General features: G+C 40.5%; 1 protein-coding gene across 4 annotated transcripts in view; it reads right to left on the bottom strand.

Annotated features, from left to right (window-relative positions):
* Nucleotides 1-230: 230 nt before the first annotated feature.
* Nucleotides 231-12,805, bottom strand: part of arhgap24 (Rho GTPase activating protein 24) — a 67,740-nt gene continuing 55,165 nt past the window's right edge. For all 4 annotated transcript variants that reach the window (XM_019253699.2, XM_019253701.2, XM_019253700.2 and 1 more), the window contains 6 exons: nucleotides 8,234-8,441; nucleotides 5,390-5,522; nucleotides 4,416-4,489; nucleotides 4,208-4,329; nucleotides 2,936-4,121; nucleotides 231-2,405 (listed from right to left, as the gene is read on the bottom strand). In XM_019253699.2, coding sequence (XP_019109244.2) covers nucleotides 2,141-2,405; nucleotides 2,936-4,121; nucleotides 4,208-4,329; nucleotides 4,416-4,489; nucleotides 5,390-5,522; nucleotides 8,234-8,441 — 1,988 coding nt within the window. In that variant the 3' untranslated portion in view covers nucleotides 231-2,140. The remainder of the gene's footprint in view (nucleotides 2,406-2,935; nucleotides 4,122-4,207; nucleotides 4,330-4,415; nucleotides 4,490-5,389; nucleotides 5,523-8,233; nucleotides 8,442-12,805) is intronic.

The following is a 12,805-nucleotide window of genomic DNA, read 5'->3' as shown; positions in this document are numbered from 1 at the left end:
AAATGTGATGATTTGCTGCTTTCTATCCGTTTCACATCCCTGCAAACTGAATATCTTTTGTTTTTTGGTTGAACTGATGAGATTTATTCATAACTTTTAACATATTCAAAATTAAACTATTAATTTATCAATTGAAAAATAATCACATTACAAATGGAATCAACCAGATTCTGTGTTGGGACTTTCAAATACTCCAAAAGTAGTAAAGTAAGTAAATGACAAAGGGAGACTCGCATGAAAATGCATTTTTATTCATATTAAGTCTTTTTTTTTTATTCTTTTGTGTATCAAGTATCATGTCATGAAAATATTCCACTATCCCAGTCCTCCTCTCCATCTTGCCCTGTGTCCATAATCTGCTCTTTTGTGTGGAATTCACAGAACGAGGTGCCACTGTCAGCTCGGCTTAAGCCTATTACTTCCCGGTGAAGGGTGCAAAATGAGAAGCGCAGGCTCCCCCTCTCTCCTTCAGTTGTTCAGGCACTTTTTTTCTTTTTTTTTTAACTCCACGTGCACATTCCAGATGTCCTGCATTGACCAGCAGCAGGTTTAAATGGGACCTGGTCTTCAGAGGAAGAGTAGCCAGCAGCAGGCCTGTGTGCACTTCTTTTGACAGAAGTCCAACTCAGGTCTGTGCACAGATGTGTCCTGTTTTGTACCCATTTGCAAATCCACATCAGGTGTAGACATTTGGTTTAAAGCTACATAAATACACTTCATCAATATGCAGTCACTTTACAGACATTCACTTATTGTACACCGGCCCTAATGGACTCCATGCACCATCATGCACACACCACTTGCTACTGAATCTAGCAACCAGGCTCTTAATGTCCTCAATGTTGACGCACATGATGCTGTAATCCCATTTTTTTTTTTTCACAGTTAGGAGCCACAAACACAACTCTGTCGGCACTTTGTTGCTGTAGCTTGTTATTCTGTGCTAGGTCAGGATGATAATTAGATGTGTCAGGTGGAGAGATTGTGAGAAGGCGACGGGAGAGTGTTTTTTTTTAAAACTGGCCTCTCATGCTCAGAGGCAGCCTGTAAACTGCTACACATCTGTTGATGAGAAGAGTCGAATTTGTCACCTGAAATTCGGAATTCATGACAGATGTTTTTATTTTATCTGGGATTTTTACCAATGACCCATCGAGTCTTTAAATCAATTTTTACAAGCTACAAAACATTCTTCAATCAGAATCAACTTAACACGTGCCATATCCATCTGAAGATGAGTCAAACCACAGTGCGGACTAACGAGTAGTGTCTACGATTATCTATAAAATATTTACAGTACAGGCTCTCTTTTTTTTGGTCATGGGGGTAAATGAAACAGCACAGAAGCACAGGCACATATACAGTATATTGTCCAATTTAAATGGTACACACATCGACCGACAGAACATTCAGTACCACCTTGCAGAGACTAAAACAAACATGTAAGTGCAAGGAAAAGTCTTAATATAAAACATCACACATTGATAACTTTGCTTAAATATCCGATAAACATTTAAGTATTAACTTTAATTTCTTTTTACATACATATGACACTTTTTCCGCAGGTTTTCCCTCTATGTACATGAGCAGATACAGAATTACATGGAACAATAAGATGGTTTTGGTTAGATTTTAAAAGGTGAATTAAGATAGGGAGGAGTTTTTTTTTTCATCTTTATATGTCAAAGGTTGTTTTGTTTTTTTGTTTCTTTTACTGAATATAACCTTTTTAAATGTTTCGCCTTCCTTCCTGTATGGCTCTAGGAGCTAACATAATATAATAATAGATTATGGTGTACTGTGCCTTTACTCCATTTCCCAGTCAGATCAGTGATTACCACTGTGGTTTCTGAGTAGGATGGAGAGTGTTTGAGCTGTTTAAATAATGCTGTATTTACAGATAATGTCAGTCTGGCATCACTCCAGGTGATGTCTAATTTATACAGGCAGCTACCATTAGCCCTACACCTTCTACTTCTTAAATTAAAACATGCCATTAACCTCTTGCAATGTCACTTCCCAGCTCGCCCTCTACAACCAGCGGCCAAATCCTGTTTGGAGCCCTCATAATGTTCACATCATATAATAAACCATTTCCAGTCTTCACTAGCAATTTCAGCCCACGTTCCCCGCCTTCCTTTCACTGTATCCAGATCGGGTTGTTACGATCTGGTCGCCGGGGGTCCGTGGCCGAGGTGTTGCCAGTTGCAGTGAGGTCGCTAAACGTGGAGAAAAACTGTTCCATCTCTTTCTGCAGCATCTGATTCCGCCGCTCTGCGTCGTCCTTGGCGCGCTCAGCGTTGCGCAGTTTGATCTCCGCCATGGTGTACTTCTTCCTCTCCTGGTCCAGCTCTTCATGGAGGCTCACCATTTCTGTCTCCAGCTCCAGGTTACGCTGCTCTAAGCTGCAATGGAGGTTAACACAGGGTCAGGAAAGAAAAAGACAGTGACAAACCAAGAAGGAAACAGCTTCAAGAATTACAAAGCACAGGTTGTTTAACCTGTGCTTCATATGGGATGCTCTGTTCATCACACAGCAACAATTGCAGTGATGTGTATCTGTGTAGTATTTAAAGATTAAAGTGCTAAAGAGCTACATTTTCCTGAAATAGTTAAATATTTATACACTTCCATTTTTAGCTGAGAGTTAGGTGAAAAGATTGATTCCTTTTTTACGTCCGTATGGTAAATATGAAGTTTGAGCCATATATATATATATATATATATATATATAGACTGGAAACAGGGGGAAACTGCTTGCTTGACTCTGTTCAAAATTAAAAAGTAATCTGCCTACCAGCACCTCTAAAGCTCACTAATTAAGATGTTATCTAATTAATGTAATTTGTATGAAAGCCAAACAACAATTAGTTTTGTGCTAGCCTATTTTTTTGATGTCACTGCAAACCACTATATTTTACAGATGGGACCCTACCTCTTTATCCTGGCCTCGTACTCGGCCTTCTGCTTGTGCATCTCCTGTTTAAGACTGGCCACTAAACTGTGCAGAGCACTGTGACTGCCGGCTCCATTACCCACAGTGAAGCCATCACTATTATCACTACTGCTGGTGCCTCGACTGCTCCTCCCTGCTCCATCTCCGCTTCCTTCCCTGTTGCTGTTTCTGCCCTCGCCCTCTCCTCCTCCACCAGACTGTGGAGGCTCATTATCTTGTGTTGGTCCGTCCAGGTCTTCAAAGTGACCTCCGTAGAAGTCCTGTTCAGGGCAGGTAGTGGTGGAGGAACGACAGGAAGTGGAGTTGTCAGGAAGAGAGATTTCACAGGAGGAGGTGGACCAGGTGGCGCTGTCGACGCTCTGCTTGTCCTCGCAGCTGCTGTTCAGACACGTGTTGGTGATCTGGTTCTGCTGCTGCAGGTTCTGATGGTTTAACTGGACATTGTCATATGTGGACAGGCGGTTCTGATTGGTTATTTGATCCCCATTCGAGCAGTCACGTGTTTTGCCGTTCTCGCGTAATGTGACGCAGCCATTCGGTACCCAAAGACCATTGCGGCTGTTCATACTCCCTGTGACCACATCAGTCCCGGCAATGCCCATGCGCACAACTCCAGTCCCGTTCCCTCCAGTGCTGCTTCCACTCGTCACTCCACTGGTGCCCATTTTTGTACCGGAACCTTTGAGTGTCCCACTGCGCCGCACCGGTAAACTCCCACCTCCGGTCAAAGTCTGGCTCTTTTCCTGGCTGGGGTCTGAAGAAGGTGAAGAGCTGAAGGAGCCGTTTGTAACGATCCCGCTGCCTTTACTGAAAGCCGGGTTCTTTTTAACAGTCAGTGGTGGGCTGCGGGTGATGTCAAAGCGTCCTATGATACCGTTACGAGGACTGGCTGATCGTGGAGAACCACTGTTGTCTACATGTTGGCGGTGTGAAGGAGAGTCAGGCGCTTCCCAAACACAGTGCCGCACCACTTGCGTGTTGTTGTTCTCGGCATTCTGAGACACCGTAGTGATGCCGGAGGTAGTTGTGGTGGCTTGTCGCCGTTGTATTTCGATGTTGTTGTTGTTGACAAGCTCGAGGGCTGTAGGGCTGTCCTCATCCCGAGGGAACAGCACATCATGACGGCCAATCAAAACGGCCATGAGCTGCTGGACCAGAACAGTACCTGACAACATGAGAGCACATATCATTATCTTTACTTTAGAAATTAATTTGAGTTTAATATGACACGTGACTAGCATGAATACTGACCTTCCATAATAGCTACTGGATCCTCAACCTTGGGCCTCAAGATATTTGGCCCAAAGACTGTGGCCAAGTTTTGGACGCTCATTTTATTTACTCCTGAATATGATTGGACTTCATCTAGAAATCTGGCAAACAGGAAAATATAAATCTTTTGCTGTTCAATAATGGTCACTATTTAAAATATCATCCACTTTGACAAATCAATTAATACCTGCAGATGTATTTGAGAAGGTTGTAGTTCACTGGAGGTAGACATTCAACAAGCCTTCTTAACTCCTTCAAACCCTGCAGAGGACGGGCACGTTTTAGGTCGTGTGTTCAGTCAAGAACAATAATTCATATCGATTCATCAGCTCAATTCAATCATGGGCAATTTACAGCATATTAGATTATATTAGACAGATTAGATTCAATACAAAATTTACAAGCACGGACCCAATGGAGAACAAAACAAATCAGTGAAAAAGAGACTTTGAGCACAGCGTGGACAACAGAGGGAAGTCAGAAAACACATTTTTCTCAGTGATTCAGAAGGCTCATTAAAAGATTTTTCTGAGAGCAACAAAACATATTGATAAAAACATTAAACCTTTGTCATTTTACATAAACAAATACTAAATTATGTCCATAATTCTCTGCTGTAGGCATAGAAAAGTATGTTTTCTCTATAATCGGATAAAATATATTATTAAACAATATGATGATTTATATACTTTCTATCTAACACGATTATTTGCAACCAGAAACCTGTGGCAGACCAGTGAAAAACAACTTTTTTTTGTGTGTATGTGTGTGAATTCTAAATCATCGGTCCTTCTTTAGTTCAAAGTCCTTGGATAAAAATGTTGGGAACCTCAAATCTAGACTTGAAGCGATCCGTACACATGCATACACACAAACCTGGGCACAAAAATGAAAGAAGGAAACTCAGAAAGATTCATCCCCTGCTGTGATTCATGCCTTATGATGTGAGAGAAATCCTATTCAGATGTTAGAAGTCAAGACAGCCACAACATTGTGTGAGAAACAGCAAAGCAGAGCATTGACGATCAGGCAGGAGGCCACAGAGCAGATGATTTATGTGAGAGCTTTTCAAGTGCTGCCTTCTGCCGATATATATATGCCGATATATATATATATATATAGTTTGTGAAAGTCGATTTATTGGTGGTCAAGTACTCTTACCATTTCGTCATCTTTGCCGAGAAGCTTGGCGCAGGCCAGGAACTCATCATACTTGTGGAAGGGGATGACCGGCTCGGGCAGCTCTCTGAGATACAGCTTCAGTAGAGAGGCTACTGTATGCACATCTGTGTTACTGTGTGAAAGAGAAGAGACAGAGCGAGGCAGCTATGAGGGAGGGTTGAGGTTATAGGGTACATGGTATGGAGGCAAACACAAATCATCATGAATACTCCTGCAGCAGGAGGACAGTTCATCAGAGGGGAAAATAATGTAGATACTATGAAGTGAGAGAAAACAGAGCACTTACAGCTAATGCTATGAAATCCACCAGAACCTGCTATATGGTCTTTTTTTGAAAAATAACTATATAACAACAATTTTACTCCTTTGCACGGGTACATTTCTTGCCAGGAAGTTAATTTAACCAGGATCTGGGTGTAGTGTTCAATATTGTACAAACAGTCAGAGTGTGGTATTGATTTTCTCGTCTAACTCTCAGCCAGAAAACAAAGACCAAACAAACTTTTAATACCTAGTCAAACATCTAGTGTAATGGGGGAGTTATTAGAAAGAACTTCACGTAGGAGAATCGGGCAAATGAAAGACATCCAGGTAACAACAAAAGCAACAGAGGGAACGACGACAACAACACTGCGGTAGCTAAGATGATCTGCCAAAAGGCAATGAGGGGCAGCTGGTGAGGCAGGCGGGAAGTTACAAGGGCTAATGAGGGAATCAGCAGGGCGAGGGGCGGTTAGGAACAAAAAACAGACATGGGTAGAGACAGAGGAGGGCACAGCCGATGCCACAAGTTTTGTTAAAGCAGAAATGAGTCACCGTGCAACTGACATAATGGTGCCACATCTGAGTGTGATTTTTCTATCCTGTGTATCTAGGAAGTGGTAAGGTGTTGATGTATAGCCTGGACCATGACAGGCTCATCCAAGTTTTATTTATGGTCATGAGAGTACATGGTGGGAGAAGAGGGAGGAAGAGCAGAAAGGAAGAGATGTAGAGGTGGTATGTTCCATCACTCCTGCATTCCTCTGTCATCCTGAGTTATGGATAAAGGTTGTCACATTAAAAAACGGCTCTCAGTCTGTCAGTGCAGCCACCTACACGGCGCATGATATGAAGGCGGACTGTAAATGTAATTGCCAGCTGAGTTTTAAGACCGTGGACAGTTTGTTCTGGTCTGTAGACATATATTATAACCGTGCGAGTTTAGGATTTGAATTTATTCACCTTCACTTCACAGTTCTATCAAACAATGTAGCTTTTTTCTCCCACTAACATCTGGACAAATATTATTTTTTGGAGCCTGGACCACTCACACAGGTATCTTCACTTCTGATTAGACCTCTGCTCAAGTTTTTTAATTTTCTACTAATAAGAATGATAAGAGGTGAACACTGAATTCACACCATTGATCAAAGCAAACAGTCCAAAGTTGAGGAAGAAATCACAACTTATGTATTATCTGTGCTTCTCCTTTAACCTCCCTCTGTTGGAATCTAACCTCACAAATAAAACAAATTTTTTAAACTTTTTTAAATGCTGTCCTGACGCATATGTTTCCTCTGTACTGGACCAGCAGAATTAAATAGAAAGTGGCAAAGCTATCACGATTTACTCGTGTTCCCGGCTTTCTAGCACGTTAACTCGCCAGTTGCAGTCGTTCGCCAACCATGCCTGCGGATGTTCCTGCCTATTTTGCAAATCAAACATGATCTTCACACACAACCCAGAGAAGATCGATTGAAGCAAATGCAAAACACCTGTCGGGGTGGACAAAACGTTTGTAGGGTCTTAAATTTGTAAGTAAGTTGGACTTACTACATAGACAAATGATCATTTAAGAAAAGAAAGATTTAAGATTGTCTTTTCATGTAGATGACTAATTTTTCTTTAGTAATTCAGAAATATCTAACACTATAGAAGCTTTTTTTCTCAACAAACTCAGCTCTATCGTGGCTGGAAAAGCACAGGTGGAGCTAATAACATTAACGGCCGATCAATTTCATGTGTCTCAGTGAGTCAGCAAACAACACAGTTAAAAGGAACGCATTGGTTGTGAACCTGATTAATTACAACTCTCCTGCTATGACATATCAAAGTGTCTGCTGTGAAAAGACATTAGATCACCACTTTGTACTGCCGTGTCTTATAGTGCTGCACCGCACTAAGGAAGTAAAATTGGGATGAGAAGGAGCACCATTAAATGAGATTTTACTTTCTTTTGTTTTTACAAAACATCATTTCAAATTAAAAGGCAAAACATCCGTAGCTATCTGTCAGTGAACCACAGAAAACGTGTTCAAAAGGAGAATAATAGCACTAAGGGTATCCAGCACTGTTTTTCCATTCAATTAGAAGGGGGTAGTATGTTTGTCCACAGACAAAAACGCAACCCGACAACACGCTGCAGCCGCCAATCAGACAATCAGACAGGTCAAACCTCCACAGACAGCCTGAAATGTCACTGAAACAGAAGCTATCCAGGTTGATTCATGGACTATACCATTATACTCTACCAGTCATGTTCTGGTTTTGTTTATTTCATGTTCCCAGATTCTAAATCTGTGTCTGGCTCAGAATTTATGCTGAAAAATAGTGACACGGAGAAGTTTTCATTTGGTTTGAGATCCGTGCTGTATTCTGTCTGAATGTACCCTAACACAATGTCTTGATAAGAGTTTCTTTTTGTAAACTTCTTGGGACATTTGTTCCAGGCCAACAGGGAGCGCCCATGTGATTTCAGAGGTGTAGAACTTGACCAGTCTGAAGATATCACCTTCACATTAACATGCACTGAGGAAATCTAAGCAGCCATACGCTCCTTACCAATCAAAAGAGGGTTTCTCTCCACAGTCGAAGGCATCCTGCAGCTCTTTGACCAGGTTGGCCTGTCCTGGCAGCCTGAACAGACCCTCCTCCCGAAGGCCCCACTGCCGAATGAAATCCACACACTGCTCTACCAGCATAGGGGCAAGCTTGTTCCCAAACCGGCGTTCATAGCGCACAGTTTCCTCCAACTTCTGACCGAAGATCCCTGAAACACAAAATGTTTAATGGTTTGAGATTGATAAATGGAAAATCTACAAGAAATCCGCGCTGGATGATTCTGTTTTCATTTTTTTGAAACATTTATTTATAACGGGTAAGCTTTTATTTTATCACAACTGTTAACCACAAGGATTTCAACATCTCAAAGAAGATGAGAGAAAGGTCACCAGCGTTTGCGGGTATGATATTTGGGGTTTGATTCTTGAATGAATTATAGTTTCTTTTGAAATATTAATCATGTTTAATATCCTGCACTATTTAAACTCTCTCTCCCAAAGTGAAAGGAGGATTTTTCAAAGCATTAGAAGAAAAAACTCCATTAGCCTTGCATCTACAGCTTAAGGCACTTCAAAGGGCGCAGTTAAATCAAATGAAAAAAAAATGTTTCTGATAAGGTCGGCTAGGCAGTCCGAGCTGAAAAAAAAAATTAAATAAAAAAATATGTACACCCACAAAGCTTTAGTCTGATGATCAAATCTCTAACTTCCTGCTGAGCACCTCTTGCCCTTTGTCTGAGGCAGTGGACATAGAAAAAAAAAAATAAAAAAATGAAACCGATTTCCATTTGCAGCCGTCTCATGTGGATGCAACACAAGAGGGGATTAAGGCAGCCTTCCTGAGAGATTTGGATCTGCATACTTTTCCGGTCTCCAGCTACAGACAGAGGCTACTCACACAAATGCACACACGTGGTACGACAAGGTACCGCACGGTGACTGAATTAGACTGAGCTTACCAGGATCCTCGTGCTTTTGACAACATTTGACACAGCAAGAAATCTAGCTTCAAAACAATGAGTGTTGATGTGAACAAATTGTAGTTGAAAATCACTACACTGCGTTCAATTACCCAGAAAGTGGCTTTTCTACTAAACTTCAGGACAGTATTCATTATACGCAAGTGGATGCAATAATAATAACAGTTGTGTTTTTAATAATATGGCAGTACTTTATCATACTCACCCCTCTTGAAACTGATACAACTTGTAAGCTTCTGGAAGAAACGCCTATTAATAAATTTGTGATAAGGTAACATACCAGAGGCGCAGAATTTGAAGTGTTTACATTTTAGCATTTTCCAAAAACTAGCCTCAGAATTTGCAGTCATGACAAAAAGGAAAAAAATAGAAAAGAAAAGATAGCAGACAGCAGGTCAGTCAAACTTGCATCTCACAGAAAATCATCTTTCATTAAAAAAAAAAAGCTGCTCAGAAGTTAACACAGGAGTCGTTTTCTGTCTCCTTTGGCTGAAATTGCTTTAGGGACTCTTCCACTTCAATCTTTACAGCAAATAAAAGAAAACAGTAAACAAATTCCTGAGATATATTTGAAGCTGTGTATCCATTTTCAAAATCTTAGACAGATCAGAGGGAAATATAGATAAGTAAAGCTCCCCCAGAGTAAAAAGTGATGAATATCCACATGTATCGAAATGAAGAAAAAGTGACTGAAAACAAGGTCATCCCTCCAGACATTCTGGTCATGAGTCTAGGAATGTTTTCCCGGGGTCACATGTAGCTGCGTGTGTGGACCGGCTTATGAAGAATGTGTGCATGTGTTCATATGTTTGTTTGCTACTCCCACCATATACTGTAGATATACAGTGCAACAAAACCTCAACTGTGCGCAGACTATACAGTGACCCAAACAAGTCTAATTATATTGCTTATACATATCTTATATTACTATCTCATGTAAATCAATCACCTCCAAAAATATATAATATGTGACTATGATTAGTCAGAGGAAGCCCTTATACAATGTTCAAACATTAGATGAAGCAAACTCACGCAGGCCTAAACCCTCAAAGGCTCACAATAAACAATAAATATTTTATTTTGCATTGATGTTTGCATGAATTGTAGTTTGTATTAGAATGACGTTATAAAATCTGCAACATGTCATTAAAAATAAGACAGATATGTCTAAATATTTCAATCCAATATCACAGACAGCCTTTAATAATATGTTATTTTCCTAAGGATGTTACATAATTTTATCACAATGTTTCATCACGTCTGTATATGAACTCAAACATCTGTGTTTCCATCCAAATGTATCGCAAATTGCAACCAAATTTAGAGAAAATAAATGCAAATCAACATGCCATATCATACACTGTCATTATTAGGAGTTGTTTCATTGAGATAAGCAGTAGGTGGTGCCAATTCTCCAGTCAGACCACTGCAGAAACTGAGGTCGACACAAGATCACGTAATTAAAGTTGAACCTCAAACAGAGAAAAACAATGCAGAAAACATTTCTGTTTGTTTCGTGTATTTCTGTGAGGAAGGTTATATCAGATCTGGGCAGAGCAATCATGGATGTATTATAGAGCCATGGGAGCAATGAGGAGACTGAAACATCACATCAGCCATGCGAGTTAAAGGTTCTCCATGCCAGAACTTAGTTGGAAAAAGTGTTTCTATCTCCAATGAAGCGTTTGAACTATTTTTCGAAAAAGCAAGTATAAAAACTTTTTGCAACTTTGAGGCAAAGTTATTTCGGGTTTTTGACGTTTCCATCGAACTTTTCTAATGAGATACCTCAAAATGTGCGTCAAAATACGTAGATCTTAGAGGCATAATACAAATTACAGATAATGAGTGATCTGATGTCAACTATCATATCAGCTCAACGCTGAAAGACGAAAGGACTTTCAGAAGCTTTCAAGCTCTATCAGTTAAGTTTCAGTAGAGGTCATGTTTGGTGTGGAGAACTCGGATCTACAACCAAAGGGCAGTAAAACAATATTTGACTAGTAAGTACCTTTAACTGTGACGTTACACCAAAAAAACTAAAGGATTAAACTAAAGTTAGTTGTCAAAAGTTTTTGAGGCCAGACTGAAACATGTGTTTAGTCCAAACCAACAAAAAAAAATGTGTCTCTGGTGGCTGAATTGACGTTATCATGACCTCTTTTATCACTGTCACTGCACTACAACCATGACACAAAAATGGATTCAATCAATAAAAACTGTCTCTAGTGTAGCATCAGTCGTTACAAAAGTTCAAATTCAATTGCAAAGCCTTCACAAATAAACATTTAATTACCATGAAGTAAATCTCCAAAGATCCAGATGGAGAGGCCACAGCTGCACATGTCTCAAAAGGTCTGACTTCAAACTCCCTCTTGTCCAACTGTTTGTTCAAGCTAGCCAGTAATTAATTCAACATCATAGCAAGTGTTCAGCACAACATGACAGCAAACCCATCAGGGGCTCCGTGCTCTTCTGCGGGTCAAACACAGGGGCTTCGTTTTGAGAGCTCCCTCCCTGTCTGTCACTGTTTGGACAGAATTTTTAATCACACTTCATGGACACAGACCAGCCAATCAGGGCTCAGTTAGTCTCTGCTGCTACTGCAAAATATAAAAAAGTGTGTGTGTGTGTGTGTGTGAGTGTGAGAGAGAGAGAGCGGGGGGGACAGGGAAATCCCGGCTCCGCTCCAACTTGGAGCCACCTTTCTTGTGGCATCTTTGACAAATGGCTCGTCCTTTTGAAGAGCAGTCAACTGCAATAGACATCAAACTCCCTGCACTGAAAACAGAGGGGGCAGCTCAGCCTCATCTATTCACTGTCACAGAGAGCTGCCTGAACTGCCCGTCCGGCTACAAACGCTGCGCTTGCGCCCTGTTCATGCACAATGTAGGACACTGTCTGCCAGTAAAGTCAATAACAAACCATAGCGGCGCAGTAGGGGACTCGGTAATCAGCACACTGATCCCAGCAAAGTCGGGGACAACTTCATGAGAACATCATGCGCTTTGGCTGTGAATCACAGCGTTTTTGATGATTACTACATCCTTACTTTAAATTGGTTACTTGTGTTGATTTTTACACATTATTTAATTTCCTTTGTTTTTTTAAGCATGAACAGGCTGGATAGGAAGAGGAAACAAACATGCAGGATGATGACACAAATATGAAAGTTGAGATTTAAGCAGCACAAACATTTCACAACTTAAAGGAAAATATTAAAGAAAGTATTCCCATGACTTAAGCTATTTACACATCATGTCATGTTGACGTCAAGTAATCTAATAATAATAATATTATTATAAAAAGTACAGTCTAGACTTGCTCTATATGAAAAGTATCATAGCTTTAGAAGTACAAGTGAATGCAAACAACATGTGAAGTAAAATGTGGAGGAAGAAAAGGCAAACTGTTGTTTTACCTGCAAACAAGTAAGTAGAACTTTGAAGATACAGTACTTCAGCTACTGGAAACTACTGCTTAGTCCCATCTGTATCATGCACCCACAAATGGATTTAGGTTACACCATTATTATTGCGCACAAAGCAACTCTCAATGCTTAGTTAAACACAGTCTCGGCACATAAAGGAAGT

Source organism: Larimichthys crocea, chromosome IX (assembly GCF_000972845.2).
Source record: "Larimichthys crocea isolate SSNF chromosome IX, L_crocea_2.0, whole genome shotgun sequence".
In the NCBI taxonomy this organism is placed as follows: Eukaryota; Metazoa; Chordata; class Actinopteri; family Sciaenidae; genus Larimichthys; species Larimichthys crocea.
The sequence above is the reverse complement of the archived record's forward strand: the minus strand, read 5'-3'. Positions and strand labels throughout refer to the sequence as shown.